We start from the raw sequence: 22,759 nt of genomic DNA on the forward strand, positions 1-22,759 counted from the left end.
GGATTATTGTAAGTATAGATTTAGATTTAGATTTTTTTAGATTTGATGATATAAAGACCTAATCTATTTTATATTTTTATACAAGTTATAAATATTTAGGAATTATGTTATAATATTAATTTTACATTTATGGCTGTTGAAAATAAAAAATACCCCAAAACAAATCAGAATGTGTTGTGGTATCTCTCTCTGTCTCTCTCTCTTGTCATGCACGTGCGAGCACTCTTCTTCTTCAGCATCTTTTACCTGCTCTGATTGAGTCTTTTTACAGGTCAATCCTCATGAACCCAGCCCTGTCTGGTTTGATTTCCCCCTCTACAGTTCTACTTGGGCACGTTCATGGACGCTTGCTCCACGCACAAGATAAAGGACGAGCAGGCACTCTGCAGAATCCTCTCATTAAGATGACAGGCCCAACCATGGCAACAATTAATTCCATTCAGCCACAATTCATCCCTCTTTTCAGGGTGCACAGAAGAAATGAGAGGAGACGTGCGAGTCAGACTCAGCTGAGTTTGAGTCCCGTGCTGTGAGAGATATTCTGAGGTACTGATGGCATGAACGACACCGATGGAAGTCTGGTCCAGCGGGATGGACTGGCCTTAAGTGGCACTAGTCAATTTATGGGACAAGAATGTGAAAAGACATAAACACTAAGTAGATGTTAAAGGGAGACATCATCAGGTCGACCCATGAGCTGCAGTGGTGGACAACGACAAGATGTGGTCAAATTTAGTCTGCTAAAATCAGTCTCTACTTTTAGAATTTCCACGTCGCCCTAGTGGCTGAAATGTGAACTACAGTTGAACTTGAACAATTTTGTTGCATAACAATATCTTGTTATCCTAGAATAGATTAAAAGATACAAATCTTGTAGCGTGTAACGTTTTTAAAGGGATACTCCACCCAAAAATGAATATTCTGCCATAATTGACTCACCTTCGAGTTGTTCCAAATCTGTATAAATTTCTTTGTTCTGATGTACACAGAGAAAGATATTTGTAAGGATGCTCATAACTAGAAAGACTTGACTTGACTTGACATACAATGGTAGTCAAAAGTGCCCCAGAACTGTCCTACATTCTTCAAAATGTTTTTTTTTTGTGTTCAACAGAACAAAAAGAAAGATAAAGTAATTTTTCCTGCTATGGGAGTCAATGGGGGGTTGGGGCAAGATCTGTTTGGTTACAAGCATTCGTCCAAATATATTTCTCTGTGTTCATCAGAACAAAGAAATTCATACAGATTTGGAACAACTCAAAGGTGAGTAAATGATGACAGAACTTTCATTTTTGGGTGAGGTATCCCTTGAGCTGCTCGCTAGAAAAATATATTGTAGGTAAAAAAATCCTTCTTACATTTTTTACAGTCTAAAGAATATTATTCAAATACAAAAAATATATTGTGGAGGTTCTGTGGATGTTAAAGGCTCTTTATGCTTCATGCAGCTGTAGCACAGAAGGTTGTGGATTTGATTCTCAATGCTAACAGGAAATAATGGCTGCCCACTGCTTCTTCATTTCCTTCATTTCACTTCACTTTTGACAACTCTTATTTTTATATGAAATAAGTATGTATTGTACCAGCTTCGTCACATATTACCAACCAATTGACATGCTTCAAAGAGCATCAATAATGAAGAGCAGTGTTTTTGTCTTTTTTGAATTCCTATACAGAACCTATTGTTTCTTGGCGGTTGTTTACCAATTCACAGTAGATGCAAATGTTGAATGCTGAAATTATTGATACACCTTTGTATTTTGTTATGGACTCCGCTGATAATGAATTTCAACACCTCAATGCATTTCACAATTAGTTGGATTGTTTTCCTTGTCATTTCCAATTATTCTTATGACTAAAATGTCCATGACAAAACCGCTGGAATAGAACTTCCAAGATTCCAATGAAATTTTCAGTACATCACCATAATTAAGCATGTAAAACACAAAGAGTGTTTACAATACCAGCACTACTTCAGATCCATTATCTAGATATACAACAATTATCAATATAATATATGCTAATTGTGATGATTCGACTGTTTGATCATAGTCTTCTTAAAAATTCATGATAGTTTATGGTGCTTTCAGCATCTCAAAGCATGACTACATTGTATTTAGCCTAACTCCATCACAAAATCCCTTTTGTTTTCAAAAGTTCTAATCAAAGAAAATGCAAAAATGATTTTTGTGGGTATTGGTAATTATGGCAACGAACAATGTGAATGAAATTAAAGGAGTGCTATTGGCGCAGTGGAAGATTAATGAAGCAATTCACAGTCGTACTGTAAGAGATCCTAAGGAATTCTAATGAATACAATGGGGGGACAAAATCATACAAAAAACATAGTCAAATTTAAGTTTCAATAAGGCTTTAAAGATATAACAGAGATTTTGTATTATTAGGGCAAAGTTTTTCTCTGTCATATCTTTGATATATTTGACTGGCCTAAAACCAATATGGAATATAGTCTGGTAAAGAATAAATGTACAGTAGATTGGATATTTGCCTACTGAATGATTACTAAGATTATTATAGATAATAACGGAATGACGAATTCATTAATAAATGAATGCTTTTGCATATAAGTTTCTCTGCATCCAAGTAAATTCAAAGCAAAGGCACACATGTGTTGTGAAGCAAATAATTTGGCAGTTTTTCAAATAAATCTGGCTCATGGTCATATTTATATTGAGACAGGATGTGTGTTTCATTCAGAAGTGATATTCCCTTTTCCCTTCTAAGGCTTCACCCACTACAATGACAACTGTGTTTTTTCCTTTTCTGTTTGAATTTACCTTGATATACAGTATATAAAAAAGGCTTTAAGATATACATTTAACCAGTCCAATCTCATCATTATTCTTGATTTCCTAAACCACAAATGAATAAACATTTTGTAAAATGGAGATGAATAATCTGTAGAATAATCTTTAGAGGTCTCATGGGAACGGCATTCTTGTCATAAGGTGCCTTCTAATATTGCCCAATATCTCTATAGTGTGTGAATATATTGCCATTGCATTCTCATTACAATTCCCACACTAAACAGTGACTCAAGGCTATGTTGTCACAAGTATGAGTTAACAAAGGGGCTGTTTACATTTGGTTTCATAACCGAAGCAGCCTTGAAAAGTTTTAAAAGCAATTTAACAGTTAAATAAGAGTGTTTCTACTAACTTCTATTAGCATTCACTAAAAACCGTAACTTACATGGTTAATTAATTTAAATACACAACACTTCTCCACTGTTTGAGGAGAACTTCAGGCACAGCTGCTGGGTGTGTGATCGCGCCAAACGGCATGTTGACCTCAAAACCCTCTGTTGCACATCTGGGCGGTCGCGCATGCGCATTAAAACTAGATGAAACACCCGAACTCGCAAGCAACTTTTAAAACAAGTTGCGCTCTGCTTCCTTTAACTCTTTTTCAAAAAGTGGTTCCTGTCCACCGGCTTTAGTAGATGTAAAGCGGATGAGTGAAGAAATTTGACTGTGACGTTGCTGAAGAAGTTGGACTTTTCTGCACCGCTATAAATTGGACAATGTTGTGCCAGGCCGGGGAACATAGCGCTCTTGTTTTCAACTTCGCATTGTTTTTACTTCACATCGTTTAAGGAGATCATTGGACTTGCAGGCCATTGTATGATTTTTGTCCAGCGGATGGACTGTAGCACCGTCATGACAGTGAAAACGCTCGTCGGAAACAATCACTGGAGCGTGGCGATCACCGCGACGTTTTTCTTCTGTTTCATTTCATCTTTTAAAGCAGAACATCAATCTTGTCATGGAGCGTACGACCTTTACTTTGTTTTGGACCGGTATGTGCTCTCCAAATTCAGTGTCCCTTTTCCCTGTTATTTGATAGTTCTCAATATAAAACGTATTGTAATCTTAAGTAGCCTATACAGTTGGTAGCGACTTTTATAACGTGGTATATTGTTCAGATGATCTACAAAATCGTGTTTGTAGCTGTCAAGTCATTTTTGCGCACATGAACTATCCTTGTCAGCTCTTTTACAGTTTGACCTGATTTTACATCATGCAGACATTATGGCAAACTGCATCCAACAGAAAGACGCTTGGAAAAAAAGAAAACTTTTTGTAGGTTCTTGTCTGAATCTTGCGGTAAAATATGATACACATTTACATTCGTATTCGGTGTTTGCGGTTTTGGTTAACCGTGACAATTTGCTCATCTGTTCGTGTGTAAGATCATATCTTTGTTAAATCATACTGATGTCCTAGGAGAGCAACCCATAAGCTAACTTTTCTGGTTCTAGACCGTTTCCTGGCTACGTAGTTTTTGTCTTAAATTTGAGTAGAGTTATAGTTTTATCATTTAAAACGTTGCATACTTGTCTGTATGTTGACTGTCTATATGCTGCTTTAGATTTGATTACACACACTTGAGAGTTGTTATGGCCACCATCTTTGGTGATACGATCTTTGGTGTTTTAGTAAGTGAGGACAGCATACAATCTAGAACTAGACGGCAGGGTCTGTTGATCCAGCCCTGAGTGGCCAAGACCGGAAATGAAACTTCCTTGCACAACAGACTCTTTCACTTGGATGCGGTTTGGTCCTCTCTGATGTTCTAGATTCTCTGACCTTGGCTTGAGATGAAGACTATGCATAAAAATGATTTTCTAATTAGCCTACATATCCTTTGTGTTTTATGTTCTCAGCACATGCAGTGGACTATAATTATTAGTTCAATTACCTTGTAGCTGTTATGTCAAGGGCACATTTTACACACTTTTCTCATTAAAGACACTGCATTGTATTGAGGTTAATGTCACGGGTTTCAGAAGTCTCTTACAGCATCAGTCCAACAGTTTCATGTTATTCATATCAAAATGTACAAATTACAGTCTAATGGAAATAATAGTTTGATTTGAAGTTGATTTGTATGTTGTTACATATATATAATATATATGATATGTGTCAACTCTACTAACTAACTGCCTTGTCAATGTTGTTTGCATTTTTTGTTTGTTGTAAGTATTTTTCACTCAAGTTTAAGTAAGTATTGTGTTGGACTGAATGTATACCGTATATACAGGGCATAAACTTGTTCTCTAAATATTGGTATTCATATCAGCTCTGGTTTGGTTTGTTGTTGGGTTTTTGAGTGATGTGGCGGCTTCAGAACAGAGAGATGGTGAAAACTGAACTTTGTCTTTATTTGATAAGACGCAGTGTGTTGTTATCATACCACAGGGTCTGTGCTGAGCCCTTTATAGACTAGACTCCATCGTAAAACAGTGAAACTGTTGACTCAACAGGTTCCTTGCCACAGTGTAATAAATAGCTCATCTCTTAGAATAACCACATGAAATTTGGTTATTTGACTGATGGATATGTATAATTGCATAAAGCTGGTGTCTTTTTCTTTGGATCCTTTCTTGTTTAGTGCTGACTTTCTGTCATTCGCTTTGTTACAGATCTGGAAGTGTTTCAACTGACTGGGGTCAGATCTATGACTTCGTCAAAAATCTTACAGACAGATTTGTGAGGTAACTATTCTTGTATTCCTTGTTTTATTGATGTTCTAATAAAAAAACACAAATGGCATATACCTGTAACATAAGATCAACAATCTATAGCATATGTTTCTAAACAATCTAAAGCATGTTTGCTTTAAATGGTTTTTTTTTCTAAAAAAAAATCTGTCATGAAATACTCACTCTCTTGTTGTTCCAAACCTGTATACATTTCTTTGTTTGGTTGAACACAGAGAAATATATTTGGACGAATGCTTGTAACCAACCAGTTCTTGGCCACCATTGACTACCATAGTAGGAAAAATAGTCAAAAGTGGCTCAGAACTGTTTGTTGTCCTACATTCTTAAAAAAAAAAATGTTGTGTTCAACAGGACAAAAAATGTATAGTAATCCCCCAATATCCATCACAGCTACACATCCGGTTCTGAAATGGCCCTGCCTTGTAGGAGGTTATACACATGAAATATCACAAAACATTATAAAAGCAACACAAAATCGCCAGATGAATGTGAACTTATGTAACGTTGACTCAATGTATGTGCCAGTACAGACGGTAGCGACCTAGCCAGAAGAAAGCAGTCTGCTTGAGAAAATAGCAAAGGGAGCAGGTGGGAGTGGGTGGCAAAGAGGCTCAGTCTTCTGGGCTGTGAGAATGGCCATTTGCACTACAACCATCCAACAGCACATTTATCCCTCACACATGAAAGGAGAAGACGCAGCCAACGTACTTTAAGTCATGAGTGCGGGAAGACCAGTGCCATAGACTTCGATGTTCTTCTGTTGCGCCATGTGGTCCGCACTGGCTCTTTTAGGGTCCTTTATCAAGCTTTGAATGGACCAGCTGTATGAATAGATAGTATACTGATTTATCCTTTTTTGTTTTGTGTGGTGTAGTAAGGGTTCTGTAATGATAACACATACATTTTTCTATTTGTGTTGAGGATCGTAGTAACATTTGGAAAATGGTTTTATTTATCAAGCGCAATCAATCTTTATCGTTCTTCTTCCCAATATTTGGCTGCTTGTACATATTTGGATGTTCTCCCTGAGTATCTCACGTGGGGGATGGTTGTGGATTGGATATCATTCTATGTGAGAAAAAGCAGCACCTCTCCTTATGCTCAAAGTCCTGAGACCTGACTTGAAATGTGTAGAGGAGCCCAACATGTTCCTGTGCTGTATCAGCTTTCAGGACAGAAGGTTGTGAAAAAGACCAACTGCTTCATTGAAATGTACTTGTCATAATCAGCTAAATAATTGTCAGATTATGTGTCAGTTCTGTCTGAGAAAAAAAAGAGATACAAGATTCAAATACCCTCTATTGTAAATGCTTGGCTAAAAATGAACAAAGAGACATACTGGAATTACAGTTTTACTTTACTTTTTGAATATGATGGAGGTCTAGATTAACCTGCGTTTTTCAGAAAAGCTGTTTTATGTCCTGCTTTTATTGCGAAAGGTAGGATGCATAAATATAGGAAGTGACAGATATAAATATACACACCAACAGGATGTCTGCATGAAGCACCCATGACAACCTGCTTCCTGTCTGAATATCAATTAATCACTTCCTTGTTCCAAGAAGGGAATTTTTGCGAGTCACAAGCTTTTATTAGCTAGTCACTTTGGATATCTTACTCATAAACAAACTCCGATGATTGGGAAATTGGCGTGTCGGAACTCATCACAGGATTTTTCTGACAGCACTTGACCAGAATTTCCTCATGCTTATCTTTATTAATAATTTATAAAATTGTTAGTAAAATATAATATAAGCATTAATCTAAAATATAAGAAATCTTAAAATATGAATACAAATTTACTATGCATTAATTGTGTCCACTGATTTCCTAAAGCAGGGCTAGTCAACTGGCGGCCCGCGGGCCAAATGCGGCCCGTCAATCATCTTTACCTGGCCCGCCTTAACATTTCAAATAAGTGAAGAGACTTTAAGAACTGTGTGCTTTAAATGCACGTCCTCCTGAGACGCCACATCTTTCAAAGCCCAAAACGCTGCTACATTCGAAAGTAATTCCCGCGGCTCATAATGTTTTACGTCTTATAAAGCGATTTGATCGGTCAGTCCAAGAAACTTAATGTTATTTACAACGTTATAATCAGCAATGCATTGCACAGCCACAGGCAATCGTTTTGCGCACGCGATAGGTCCTGTTCTAAAACGCGTTTTGTGCCCTTGAAAGTAGGCTAAGTGTAGGAAGGGTACACCACGTGAACGGTTGTCTCAGATAAGGGGGAAACGGTGTTGTTTTTATTACTGCATTCATTATGTATAACGGCTATATTTACGAAAAACAGCTGTTGTTCATCTCCCCCAGAACTCGCACTATACAAAGGCTCCGCCCTATAAGTGCGTGGGACACATGAATGCGATCGGAATTCACCCGAAGATGTGATAATAGCGTTCAGTTTCTTGCACAGATCAATTGACTCGCTTTATAAGATGCTAATTTAACATCACAAGGGGCAGGGATTACTTTTGTGTTGAATGTATTTGCGTTTTTTCTTTCATTGATTTAACTTTAATTAATTCAACCAAATATCTTCAGAAATATCTTCTTGAAAAAACAATGCCACCCACATCTTGGATGTACTAAAGAACTGTAGGTGAGTAAATTAGTAGCAATTTTTGGGTAAAGTAATGCATTAAGGAATATAAAATACAGTTAAAAAGACAATATCCCTTTTAATTTAATGTCACGAAAAGGCACAAATACTGGATGCAATATTTGTGTGCATGTTTTAATATATGGCCTATAGGTAACAGCAACAAAAATAGTATTAAAGGAAACAAAATAACAGAAGAAATGAGGATATGGTAAAAAAACTGGCCCGCATCCTATTTATACTTTTGGAGTCTGGCCCTCAAAGAGAAGTAGTTGAAGACCCCTGCCCTAAAGGAATTATGCAAATCTGGTAACGGGACAAACTCGTCCAAAAAAAGTTGCATACAACACAATCGCACATGTAATTCCCCATGTGGCATTCTTTATTGTAAAGCTTCGTTTCATCACTCGTTCAGCATGCTAAAACACAAAAAGTATATATAACAAAAATATATAGATACTAAATTCTTTTTGGTTTTCCATTTGTTAGCCATGATTTGTCACACATTTCCATATTTTTCATTTTTCTATTTCAGTCCAAATATGAGAGTGTCCTTCATAGTGTTTTCGTCGAGAGCAGAGCTGATGTTACCACTCACTGGAGAAAGGTACAGTTACTGTATGAAAACCAGTAATATACATTACATATTGAATGATAAGGATGAGTAATTCAAGGAATAAATGAGGATAAGATTTATGATATAAAGGCTGCCTTTGTCTACCTGTGGATAGTAAACTAACCACTTATGGACTTTGATTTTTTTATTCCTTACATTACCATATACAAAACATTTGGTAATATTTTTTTCACATATCAGTTTTATTTGTTTTTCATTATCAGGCGAAAAATTGAAGAGGGCCTGAGGAGTTTAAATGAGGTCAAACCAGCAGGTGAAACCTACATGCATGAAGGAATAAAACTGGTAATGAAACCTTTTTTTTTTACTTTACATGTGCGGTGCGCATGAGCTTTTAGGAATTTTATTTACACAAGTCAGTGCTTTTTTGTGTTGTTCCGACTGTGGCTTGTATGAACTTAATCTAACACTCTCACTGTATTTCCTGTGTCTCGGTCTCATAGGTAAACAAAAAAAATAGATTAAATGTTTCAGTAGTTTATTCCGCTCGTTGCTAAGATAAGATTAATCACATGTTTACTTTCTATATAAACACACCACGTTCAACATCCCATCTGGCCTCAAAATGAGTCTTTGCTGGGATGATAGATAATGTATGCAATTTTTATCCCTGCTGTGCTTGAAAAAAAATCTTCTTAAACAGCTTTATAACACAAATGTTCTTCTTATACCAGGCTTCTGAACAAATGAAGGAACAGGCTAAAAGATCTTCTAGTATCATTGTGGCTTTGACTGATGGAAAGCTTGAACCTTATATCCATCAACTCACTAAGGATGAGGTGAGCTGGTAACAAATATTTAGAGGAATAGTTCTCCCAAAAAAGACAATTCTGTCATTATGTGTTCACCATCATGTTGTTACTGTTTTACTTTGTCTGTTTGACACTCACCATTTATTTATTTAAACAAACAAACCGTTTCATTCAACATGCTTTTTAATACAGGGATTGGTGTGTAAAAGACGTGGCAATTATGTTTTGTAAGAACTATCCATTTAAGGCTTATTTTGTGATAATAGCACAAACAGTTATCCTATAATGAATCTGTTGTGATACAGGCTGACAGAGCAAGGAAGTACGGGGCACGTGTTTATTGTGTCGGCGTTAAGGACTTTGATGAAGAACAGGTAATACTGACAGCATATTTTCTAGTAATCTCAATATGCACTTGTATATTAGTATGTGGAGTTGCATGCACACAACATGCATTGCTATAAACATTAATACACACAGAATGTATGTGTAACATGCCAGGGTTTGGAACGAAGTACAGAAATCTCTATAAAGCTTGCAGTGCAGGGGTGTTGCTGTGTTTCCTCTAATTATAGGACTGCTGCTTTCTTCCTGTCTCTGTGGTCATGAAAAAACAAGTTAAAGAGAAAGGAAATGTCAGCAAGTTTTTGTTGGGCTATCTGCTTTGTTATTATTATCTCTCTGTTTGCCTGCCAACAGCTTGCCGATGTGGCTGATACCAGAGAGCAAGTGTTCCCAGTCAAAGGAGGCTTTCAAGCTCTCAAAGGCATTGTCAATTCGGTAGGTTCTCCTTGCGGCGCCCCGTCTACCTATCCCAACACGTGTGTGTATTTCTCTCAAAGTGATAGTTGACCCAAAAATGTAAATTCTGTCATCATTTACTCACCCTCTTGTCATTTCAAACCTGTATGACTTTCTTTCGTCCGCAGAACACAAAAGAAGATATTTTGAAGAAAGTTGGTAGCCGAACAGCACTGGCCCCCATTCACTTCTATTGTATGGACACGAAACCAATGCAAGTGAATCGGGGCCGGTTAACGACACTCTTCAAAATATCTTCTTTCGTGTTCTGCGGAAGAAAAATAGTCATACAGGTTTGAAATGACAAGAGGCTGAGTAAATGATGACAGAATTTTTAATTTAGGGTGAACTATCACTTTAACAAAATCATTGAAGTAGTCATTCAGTAAAACAGTGTAGAGCATCAGTGGGTTTGCTCAGGGGGCCAAATGGTTGTATGAGTGTGTGGGGTTTGAAACTACATTGTTTTGGTTAGCAACCCTGATCTTTAAGCACCACACCACCCCAAGTTAACAAAATTGAAATGGTGTAGAAGAGGGTCTAGCTTATTATGTATTATTATTTCATTTTTATTCTTCAAATTTGCCAGTAAAAAATTAGCTTTAGCATAATGCTAAAACAATGCTGGTCAAGGAAGCTTTTAAAAAAAGCTTTTAAAAGCTTGGTGGTAAATTGTAAAAGACTATGAAGGTTCAGATAAACATTGTGTTTGGATGATGCTATGTTTGATGCTCAAACACTGTTTGTATGGCGTTGCCAAAACTGCTTCTTCCCACATAGATACTGTATGTTAGTAATTCATTTGTGATGCTTTCCATTTCCATTGCTTTACAATGCTTTGAATAGGAGTTTTAAGTGCAGTTTTTCCCTACATGAACACACTGCAAAGTTTCAGTTTGACATTGTAAACATGGTACAAAGAACATCTTAGGCCACGAGTAAAGCAGTAACAGCTGAGGTCAGTGTTGTTGTGCACGGGCGTGTAGTTATGTGACCACAGACATCGATTTCTGGGATTATTTTCAGGGTTAGTCACATAAGACAAATGCAAACACCATTTTGTAATTTGTTGAAGTATGTTTCGTCCAAAAACAAGATAAAAATGGACCCATCTCATTACTGAGTAAGACTGTTTGGCCAAACAGAGTTTCAAGCCCTGTAAAACACAGGCATTCTCCAGTGATTAGTAATCCTGGAGGCTGGACTAGTTGGTCTCGTGTTGCTCTCTGCTTGGTTTTCCTGGATTTGAGATCATCTGTGCAGTTTTGCAGTCTGGGCCTCAAGCAGACTTTGCAATAAGCAAAAGCCTAAAGGAAAGATTAAACTAGACCGGTTATAATATCTAAGAATGTTTTTATACTCAGAGATGAAGTTGTTCACTATATATTTTAGATCCCGATTTAGATAGCTTCAAACATTGTCCTGCCATAAAAAAAGCTATACTTCAAATAGACAGAAAGATGTGTGAGCATGTGTGGACAAAAATATTACACTGACTCAAAAAATGTTGTAGTCTGTTTAATTTAGCTTTATTTAGGTCAGATTAACTTAAATTGAGCAACATTTATAAACAGTACTGGTGCAAATTGTCACACAGCCCACATCTCAAGACATCTTACAGTGAGGTCATCGTAGCATCACGCTGGGAATCTGATGGTGCAAAATCTGATTGTGCAAATCACAGGAAAAAACTACAAAGCATTTTGTTTTATAGACTGGAAGACAGTATATATTTCAACACAGAACACTGATTCAAAGCCAAGAGAAACAGGCCAATGTCAGATTCATGATCTCAATCCATTTGAGAGTTGAGATTCCATTAATACCAACTGCCCGTTTACCCAACATGACTTTCTTTATTGTGCAGATATTTTGAAGAATGTTGGTAACTAAACAACATTTCCCTTATTGGGTTCCATTGTATGGACACAAAACAACATTTCTCAAAATATCTTCTATTGTGTTACACAGAAGAAAGAAACACAACATGAGGGTAAATAAATTACAAATATTTTTTTTTGGGTGGTGAACTATCCCTTTAATAATATAACATATATTGACACTGCAGTGGTAAATGTGTATTGTTATTTAGAAGAAGTCTGTTTATACAACATAATAATCAACAATATATGATTAATACTTTTAATCTTTTCCTGTGTGTGTATAGATTCCTGTCAGAAAAAAATAAGTTCAAACGTCTCACACCAAACCTCTTTGTATCATGTCATCTCATAACTCATTAAAGAACTATAAAGCCCATACTCAGTATCTTTCAACCTCGATGTCCAGTCAGGGCTTTGGCTCCTCTTTAATGATAACAGAGTTTATCAGGTGTCATATTCAATCAGCCTGGTTTATATGTTTCCTCCACTTCCGCCAACAGCCTCATCTCCACTGCAGGTGATTTTGAGGACCATATCTTCTGTTAATGTCGCCTTTTTGCCCTTTGTGTACAGAGATTTGCATAGTTTGTCCTCCGTTGATTTACGTGGATGATGGGAGAGGCAACGATGGCCCTTTACAGGCCTGTTTATATGATAATGTCAGACCGCGCTCTGTAATATAGAGGCGAAGAGGGAAAATGGCACCGCATAATTTCCCCATAACGTCTGACACGGGTCTGTCCCACAATGCACTTCACTGTATGCGATGCTCCTCTCATTGAGGTTGATTTGGCGTAGCAAACACGGCAGCGCGAATGCAAAAGTGCGGGGCGCGTAAAAACAGACAGTGATAGCTGATACAATGATTCAGCAGTGACATGTAATGATTTGAATGCATTTTTTATCATGCAGATCCTCAAGCAATCATGCACAGAGATTCTGACAGTGGAGCCATCCAGCGTCTGCGTGAACCGTAAGCATTTTAAAGGGTTTTACAGCTATCAGAGGTGGATGAAATTGTGCGTGTGTACGTGGTCGTTGATTTGGGTGAATGCCCAGAAGTGCTTTTTATTATGTCCTCATCTGGTTTACATACCACAGAGTCCTTCGACATTGTTCTGAAGGGGAACGGGTTCACATTGGGGAAACAAGTTCTCTGCAGTTTCATCGTGGATGGAGTTACTTACGGTAAGTATTGTTATAAAGTACAAATGTTGATTTCAGCTTTCTCCTTGGGCTTGTATGATACTGCATACAAAAAAACTATGTCTGAGTCAGTTGCATTATGCAAGAAGTCCTGGCCACACCTTTCATGCAAGATGTTATGTTGTGGCTTAACAGTTGTATGACTTCTAACAGTTCAATTAAACACAGAAGTCATTATATTTGCGTGCTAAATTGTCTTCTTTGTGCACAAAGAGATTGTTTTATTTAGAAAAGACCCCCACCCTACAGTCTAGACTTATGTCTTTATTCACTTTTTTGTTTACTGTGAAGAATAAATTGCACAATATTGGCAATTTAAAATACAATGAATATTTCTGGATAGTTGTTGTTTACGGTGCAATCCTCTAAAATCGCAGTAGAATACCTACATTCTTCATTCACAGTAGAATATCTGAATAATGAAAATTCTCTCATGAATTACTCTCTAGTTGTTCCAAATCTGTATAAATGTCTTTGTTTGGTTGAACACAGAGAAAGATATTTGGATGAATGCTTGTAACCAAACAGTTCTTGGACCCCACTCACAACCATAGTAGGAAAAATTGCAATGGTAGTTAAAGGTGCCCCAGTACTGTTTGCTGTCCTACGTTCTTCAAAATATCTTGTGTCCTGTTCAACAAAACAAATAATTTTATAAAGATTTGGAACAACTCAAAGGTGAGTAAACGATGACAGAATTTTTATTTTTGGATGAACTATCCCTTTAATTACATATACTGTACATCTTAATTTATTTGTGAAATAATTTAAATCTTTATTTAGTTTTTGGTAATTTTTCATTATTTTGAAATATCAGTTGGTGGTAAAAAAGTAACTAAAACATTATTAATAACAACAACACAATAAAATCAATACAAAGATCAAATATCAACATTTTATACAAGCACATGCCTACTACTGTCACTCTTAAACTCTACCAGAATAGTGTTGTCTTGTCACCTCAGAAGAAAAGTACATATGGGATACACATGTTTTCTAACTGGTTTTGTAACCAGAAAGGAAGTACATAATTGTTGAATTCTGTGTGCCTTCAGCAGCGTTGAGAAACATTTTTTTCAAACGCGATGACAATGTGCAATATGGCTGTGGTCCTTCAACTGGACTGCGCACGTCAGCAGCTCCAGCGAGCCTTTGGTCTACACCATAACAAATGGCCTGATGTTACACAACTCATTTGCCAGCATTGCATAACAATAACAACTTTCTATTTATTTTACAGATGAAAAGCCAAGCAAGGTGAGGGATGACTATGTGCTTTGTCCTGCTCCTGTGCTGCATTCATTGGGACAGTGAGTATTCCAAATATATACTGTATATGTGTTTATGTGTGTTTGGGCAGCAGGTGTCAGTTGCCAAAAGCTACTTGGAGTGGTCAAGCTCATTGGAATGTGCAGATAAAACGCCAGTGCTGCTTTGAAATCAATTAAACGTCTCTCGTAATTTCCAATAGAGTGTTATGGCCTTTAGATCACACAGACTTTCAGCTACAACATTGCAACCCATTAAATGATCATGTCATATACTGACATTCAGTGTCATATCACAGCGCTACGTTATTGAATTGAGTAAGAGACACAGCACCTTGTGTAGATCTGGGATTAGCTGCGAGCAGCTTGTGTGAAATCGTGGTGCAGATTTACCCAGGATTTTTGAACCTCCATACGTGGTCGCCATTCAAAAGGCTTGCTTAATTAACTCTTGGCTGGCAACTGTGACCCATTAAGTAGTTTGCTGCTATGAACGGCTAGTAAACACATCTGGTGGAGGGCTTTAAAAGGATGTGCGACAGATGCACCGATTCCCTTTTCCACGCTTCTACTTAAATAATTCACCATGCACAGACAGTAGGCACCAAATAACACCTGCAACATGTCGAAGTGCTAGAAATGTCTCTTTCTGTCTCTCTCTTTATGTACCACTCTCCGTCCCTTCCAATCCATCTGTCCAGTTTGCATTTAGAAAACTCCTCTTCTTGGTGTTTATGCATGAGTATTGTTTTTTGATTCACACAAAAACTGTGCATATAAAAATCCATACATCGGGACACGCATCAAAGGAGGTGGAACAGACAACAGGAGAATATCAGCGTTTGTCTTTTTGGACTCGAAGGGTCCATCTTGCCATAGAACCAGATATCAGGGTCTCATCTGCAACGACAGCTGTTGGTTCGTCAGACCAGGATCTAGGGCATCTGTCAGCCTGCCCATTAGCGCTGGCCGGACCCGTCCCTCTGAGTCTTTGGCTGGAGGGGGTGAGGAACTTTTGTCTGGCAGCAGCGTGTCCTCACCTGCGCATTCACAACAACAGCGGAGTGAGAAAAATAACTGAGGGACAGACCTGACACCTGCCTGCAGCACGAGTGGTGGGACGTGCCTCATCAATAATCAATCTGATCTGTCAGGCCGCCATTTTAGTTCCATCTGCGCTGAGGGTGGGACATGAGCCTAGAACATGGCAGCATTCCTCCTCTAGAGCTCCTCCTCTCATTCTGCCAGATGATAAAAAGATGGTCATTCATTTGAAAATGAAAGACCATTCAGTATCACATGTGGATGTATGGGGTGGGTTCTTTTTTAAAGTGTTGGAAGATTTTTTTCTGGTTGCTATGCCTCTCAGCTTTTCATCGAGTAAAGCTCAGAATGTGTCCCTTGTTTAGAGTAAAAGCAGACTATGAAGTCATTGCTTGGCAGTGATTTAACCATCTTGTGGAATTTTCCCAGAGGGCCGTCACACGTGTCAAAAGTTCGGTTGCTGTTATGTTGCAGTCCGTCAAAGCGGATGCATATGTCAGGTCTTCAATAATTCAGGGCGTGCGATTTCATTTGTAAAGGAAGTTGGAAAGCCTTCAGTGGGAGCCGCGTTGTCCCATTCTGCTACGTCACTTTCGGTTTCCATCACCGTGTGCTTTGTGACCTCGCAGGCCGTTCTCAGTCTCCCGTGGCGCTACGAGCAACCTTCTGTTTCAGCAAAAGCACTTTCGTGGAAGTCGTTCAGCCCAGCTTCTGTCAGAGTTTCTTCCTCTCTGCATTTCTGGACAAAAGAAAACAATTAGTCGCTTGAGGCAGGCGGTCGGCTTCAGGAACAGCTTTCTTTGTTGAGCGTGGGATTCACCTGCTTTGAATATAAATGTTGTAATTGGGAGCCTCTTGGGAATGCCGTTTAGACGTTACAACCAAGTTTTCTCTTTTGATGTGGGACATTTTGGCACGTATTGCGGTTTGCACGGTACCTCTGAAAAATAAACAGACTGGCTATTACTGATCGCGAGCATTGTTGCCAACACGACGTCCAAGAGTAACGCTGATTTTTGAAGGCATTGAGCCGTTGATTGAATGCGATTAGTGATCATGTCTCACAAAGCATCGTAAGCATCACATTTCCCTCAAAACATTTAGCCAAACTGCCTCGTGTCTAACTAAACCAAACAACGTGGCCAATAAATTCCAGGAAATGGAATCTTGTGGAATGCTTCTGTCAGAGCTCTTCCCTTCATCAAACATACATATATCCAGCTTGATTAACAACCTGCCTTCCATTTGCATGTATTGAGTGTGTCAGCTAAATTAGCCTCTCCTCTCATCCATTCAGCACACGGACCTAGTTAACATGCAAAAAACCCTTTACGAGCTCGCTACAGCCTCTGGACAAGGCTTTAGAGAGGCTACGATTCAAACTAATATCATTTGAGGGCCTTCTGTGTTCTTGGGAATGCCTAGCTCAAGACTCAAAACCTAGTGAAAGTTGTTTGTCATTGCTCTCTCCGCTGCATCATTGTTGGCTCTACAGACAGTGGCCTGTCGTCTTTTTTTTACATATTCTCTCATTTTGGGAAGGATCTCAGGCGTTCAGTCAGTCGATTTCCTGCTTGAGGATTCTCATTAGCCCCATGGTAATTGTCTCCTGCATAATAGACATATGGAAATTACAATGCCGTTCATCATTAGTGCCTTAATTGCAAGCCACCTTCAACTTCCTTCTCAGTAAATAAGTGAGAATCTTCTCTCAAATTTTGTTCCCAGAATGAAACATAATGCTCATGCTTACATTGAGCTTTGCTGTTGCCAGTGAGGTTTAGCATCATTTATTTAATTGAAATAGATATAGATTCATTTTTGTTACAGTTTTGATTTAGTTTTTGATTTAGTTTATTCTATTTAGTTTGTTTGTTTTATTTGTGTACATTGTTATTTGAAAATGACTTTGGGTTTAGCTTTTGTTTCTTCCCTTTTCACAGGTGCAGATCCTTTCCCTATAAAAATGATGAAATATTGTATCATTTTCGAAATAATCACATGTCAGTTTCCTTCTGATTTGCTTCCTTATGTTACAGTGTTTAATAATTCTATTATAAACATAAAAAATAATAAATATGTATGACTGTAACTCTATATTATATGCTTGTGAGTGAGGATGTTTTTTTTTTATTTCAATTAACAACAATTATCTCGGCACTTTATTCAAGGCCAGTGTTATATTTTGCTCCTGTGTTCTTTTCCTACAGACAAATGGAGGTTCTGATCAGTTTGAACAATGTTTCATTTCTGACCAGTCCTTTCACCATCACATCCTCCTCATGTGTAAGTCAAAAATAAAAAGATTTCAAGAATAAAATTACTCGTATGACAACTGTATATGATTTTTAATATTACATGCAGTACTTTCTCATTTTTGTATTATTCTGCTTTCAAGTTAACTGTAAATGTTCTCTCTCTCATTAGTCGGACGGTACAGTGGTGGCCATTGTGTTCTTGGTGTTATTTCTGCTGATGGCTTTGGTTCTGATGTGGTGGTTCTGGCCTCTCTGCTGCATGGTTGTAAGTGTCAAAACATTTTCTTTTATCTGCCATATTCCTGTAAAAGATCTTGTCCTTGTTTTGCCCACAGAATCTATATTAAGGTTAAAAAGGATTGAAGTTGAAATTAACATCCCAATATTCTATTATTTAAAACATTTTTAAGTTTCTTTCTTTGTATTTTTTATTTTTCAGAATAAATGATTAATAAATTACATGATGTGTACATTTATAAATACATAATGGTGGTTAAATTTAGTTCAATTGAAATTTAATTGAAAAAATAAAAGCAACAACACTTTTCCAGCTTTAATGAGCTTGTAAATACAGATGGTGCACAAAATATCTAGGATTCAGTAGCCCGGCTAGTGTCGCTATGGCAATCGGCATCAGAGCATCACCAAATGATATGCACCACCTCTCTTTGAGAACCTGGTGGGAGCCGTTCCAGGATGAGATGGAAGCATATTTTGGAAAACCAACAAAGGCATTAAAATGTAAACCCCCCGCAGCATGTCTGGACCCGGCCCTGTTTGTCTTGGTGGAGGAGCTGCTGTTCCTCTCCATCAGGGACCCCGGCACAAGAGATGGGCCATGTGTGCTTTGTTAATATTTAAACTCAGCCTTGCCAGTTTTCAGCAATCAGAGAAATACAGAAGCACCAGCACCCCCCAACAAGCACACACATCCACAAACACATATCTTTTCACAGATATGTCATTTCGGACAAATGCACGTCAAATTAAATGCGGATGTCCTGAACGTTTTAGTGCTTAGAAAACGGAGGGTTTAATGTTTCGGAACTCGTGGAAAGGTCACCCCAAGACTACACTTGGAGTGTTTTATTATTCCAAAATCGACAACAGTAGAAATTCTACACATTTTCGTATAAAAGCATCTGTTTATTTACGTTCCAAAGACACACCCTCTCAGATCATTAATTTTCTGTTTTACTCCGAACGGGTTAATTTTCGTGTTAATGGAAATGCACCATTTTAATTAGCAAATGTGCTACCTGCTACTTGTCCATGATTGTGTTAAGCCTGAGAAACAGCTTGACACGACAGTATGTTCGGAGGGGTGAAACGGACAGATTATAAACTCCAATTGGACAATTATCCCGCAAGCCATATGAGGACATTGCACCCCCTGTGATTGGTTGATTCCCCAGCTGTGCCGCTGGTTCTTAGGCTCTCGTGCGAGTGTCAGATGGCTAGTATACTGGCATTTTGTATTTGATTATCTGAACTTCATCGTCCAAACCGCGTTTGAGAGGTCGCCCCACACATCAGCTGTCTGTCAGGTAGTTTGAGATCCTAACAGCCCAGCGTGTCATTTGTGTAACGCCTTATTTATCCCACAATATGTCTCACAAATATAAATCTGATCTTTAATTACTCAATAAAAAAGCTAATCCTTTAGTGCAAGGTTCTGTCCAAAGTTATGTTAATCGTGGCACAGGGGGACCCCACAGATGGATACGACTGGATTTGCAGACAGTTAGTAATGAGTCAAAGAGCAATTAATTAACTCTAATTGATAATTTTCCATCATTATAATGGTAACACTGGTGAAATGGTGTCAGTGTGCTTTAATGTGAATGAAACAGCTGTTCAACCCATGATATGTGATAATTAAAAGGCATTTTTTCCCTGAAAACTAATTTAGTAAATGCTTAACCTGCAATGGCAGTGTATCCATCCTTCATACTTAATGAGACAAGGCTTACTTTCATTTTGCGTTGATTCTGCAGCGGAAGGGGTTACACGGTTGACAGGTGAAACATGGTTACATCCAAGGCGTTTTATCTAGATTGTTCTATTGTGTGAATTTAAGGGGTTCGAATATGCTGAGCTTTTTAATTCAAAAGTGCAGTCATTCCATTCCTAAAGTTTGCCCTGTTAACCTATCATCTTTTTTCACCTTTTAACCAGTTTTATTGACTGTATGAACAGTAAAGCGAGGATGGAGAGTGATAGGGTGATGAAAGGCTAACGAGACTGGTCAATGACGTTGGAACTTCTCACATTTAACTGCTAGGATTCCATAACAAAAGCTCCAAATGAGCCAGCTGTGAAAACACCCTTAGAAAAAACATGAAAATATGTATTTGTCTGGGCATTTCTTGTGTTCCAGGAAAGGTTTTTTGATAAGGCTTTTCCTGACCCATCACTAATAAAGCAGCAGAGCCAGAGGTTGCCAAGGTCATTATAATGATGACATTATCTGTGAAGGAAGTCACCTGCTGAATTCAGCTGCATGTTTCTGGGGGCAGATATACAGTCACAGAAAGTGCTGCAGGAAGGCGTCTCATTCTGTTAACTTGCCTCTTCTTTGCACTGGGGATCAGCCTGGAGAGAAGCCCAAGTTTCCCTTCTGCATTTCATTGCAGCTAATTAATTCCTCAGGACTTTATGATTGGGGATTGCTGGGGAGCATTGAACCTCGTCCAATTAATTAAGAGATAAACGGACCACCATGCTCACCCCAAAGACTCGTCTGTCAACAAGTTGATTTTTGGGCTTTCTTTATTTTGCACCAGGGGCCTACAGTGTTGGTTTACAAGCAGATCTCTGTAATCAATTGTGGTGGTGCCAGGTTCCAGTTGTTCAGTTGTGAATCAGATCTTTAGATTGCTCAAGAAAACTGGAAAAACTGTCACATATTCAATGCAATTTCCATTAGTGCCAATGGCAGCTTCTTATTTCGATGTATGAATTCCCTTGAGTTCAGTTCAAATTAACTTTCTATCTCTCAGGTTATTAAAGACCCACCTCCTCAAAGACCTCGTCCACCACCGCCACCTGTAAGATCTGTTTTTTTTTCTTTATGAGAGAAAAATGTTTTATATTAAATGATTTTTGCATTTTGAAAGATACAGTACATAAAAATACCTCAAATTGACTTTATCTATTCCCTCCTGATATTTATTAATGCAGATGCCCGAGCCCGATCCAGAACCCAAGAAGAAATGGCCGACCGTGGATGCGTCTTATTATGGGGGAAGAGGTGCTGGTGGAATCAAACGCATGGAGGTAAAAACAGACGGATTGCATCTTAAATATGTACAAATAGTGATGCACAGCCGACACATGACTGGAAAAGTTTGATGCCATCACAGCTGTGATGGTGCATTTGCTCTCTTGGGAATGTTCTTGACCTTGCTCATTGTAAAAGCGTTGTCAGTTCTGCATCCTTTCTGGTCGATTTGAACAATTCTGGAGAACATGATTCTAATGAATAATATTTCAATCATAACATTGGTTAAATTGTTCATTTGGTGGGCATTAGTGTATTAGTATTATAGTTCTTTGGGAATTCAAATCATCATCATCTGCATTTGCAAATTCAAGTTTGGATGGTTAAATAGAAATAATCGATTCTGCTCTGGCAGATTTGCTTTAAATAGTTGTCAGTCTCCTTTTTTCTATAATTATTCATATGAAAAATATAATTACAAAAATAAGATTTTCGCTTCAGAATATCAATACACATTTTGGTAAATATAAGTATCCTATTTTGCTTAATCGAAAGGTTACGAAAGATTCAATAGAAATCTCCTTAAAGGCGGGGTGTCCGATTTCTCTTAGCCGTTGTTGATGTTCAAATCACCAAAACAAACACACCCCTACCCCCATCTTTCGCTTTCGTCAGCGCTCGGCTCGGCTAATGTCCGTCCTGTGCACTGTGCACCTTACTGCTGATTGGCTACAAGGTTGTTTTGGTACACGGCCCGACTCAGTTGTCTAAAACGTAATTCGGAAATCGTTACCCCGCCTTTAAGTGTAGCACAGCCCCTGACTGATGGTTTTGACGTGACAAGGCCCTGCCAGTTCAGCTTTTGTGATGTCCCGCTGTCTTAAGTCACGTTGACGGTGAAGGATTGTGAACCTCTCTGACTAGAAGAATTCATCTTGCTGACTTCCATTCTGTCACCTGACTGCGTTTAGATAAAATGTGCTAATGTATCCATCACAAAAAGGGATTGTTGGCCCCCTTTTTCAGGCCTCCTGAAAACATAAGCATCGCTGAATATGCTTTAGAAATCTTGAACAAATGTTTCCTCTAACTTTTCCCATGAGTGTGCAAGGCAGTATAGACTAAATAAAGGCACAACTTTCTTTTATGTCTCAAGAGCTTTTATTTATTCAGACAGCCTATCTCCATTTCTGAAGCTGTCTTAGGACCTGGGGAGAAGGTGTATCCGAGATCAACTTGCTTGCTTCTACTTTGCTTAAAACGCATGCTGACATGTGGGATGCGATGCAAGGAATGTTTTATTAATTGAGAGTTGTTGCAGCTTGGGATGTTCAGGGACATTGTTGAAAAGCTGTTCTGGATTGTTGTGTCTTAACTTACAGCTTGAGGAGTGCAGGTTTAATTAAGCCTTCTTTAATGTTTTCATGCTGGAAGGTATCACGAAATATGTGAGGAATATTATTAGTAAGAGAGAGACAGAGCACTCATAAAGTGAAGAATATGTTATTTTTGATCAGGACTGCTGTGCTTCACTTAAAATGTTATGGGATTGGTA

At 38.2% G+C, this 22,759-nt stretch overlaps 1 protein-coding gene across 2 annotated transcripts in view; it reads left to right on the forward strand.

The window, feature by feature from the left end:
- antxr2a (ANTXR cell adhesion molecule 2a) overlaps positions 1-22,759 on the forward strand; it is a 57,862-nt gene that overhangs the window by 9,755 nt on the left and 25,348 nt on the right. Inside the window, exons 1-14 of one of the 2 annotated variants that reach the window (XM_057355886.1) lie at positions 3,344-3,820; positions 5,447-5,518; positions 8,668-8,739; positions 8,973-9,054; positions 9,444-9,548; positions 9,827-9,895; positions 10,221-10,301; positions 13,118-13,178; positions 13,307-13,393; positions 14,652-14,721; positions 17,934-18,009; positions 18,151-18,246; positions 20,984-21,031; positions 21,165-21,260. In XM_057355886.1, the coding sequence (XP_057211869.1) occupies positions 3,645-3,820; positions 5,447-5,518; positions 8,668-8,739; positions 8,973-9,054; positions 9,444-9,548; positions 9,827-9,895; positions 10,221-10,301; positions 13,118-13,178; positions 13,307-13,393; positions 14,652-14,721; positions 17,934-18,009; positions 18,151-18,246; positions 20,984-21,031; positions 21,165-21,260 (1,191 nt within the window). In that variant the 5' untranslated portion in view covers positions 3,344-3,644. Of the gene's footprint in view, positions 1-3,343; positions 3,821-5,446; positions 5,519-8,667; positions 8,740-8,972; positions 9,055-9,443; positions 9,549-9,826; positions 9,896-10,220; positions 10,302-13,117; positions 13,179-13,306; positions 13,394-14,651; positions 14,722-17,933; positions 18,010-18,150; positions 18,247-20,983; positions 21,032-21,164; positions 21,261-22,759 lie in introns of those variants that run through there. The other variant, XM_057355895.1, reaches the window with a different exon arrangement.

The sequence above is a fragment of the Triplophysa rosa genome, linkage group LG2 (assembly GCF_024868665.1).
Source record: "Triplophysa rosa linkage group LG2, Trosa_1v2, whole genome shotgun sequence".
Classification (NCBI taxonomy): domain Eukaryota; kingdom Metazoa; phylum Chordata; class Actinopteri; order Cypriniformes; family Nemacheilidae; genus Triplophysa; species Triplophysa rosa.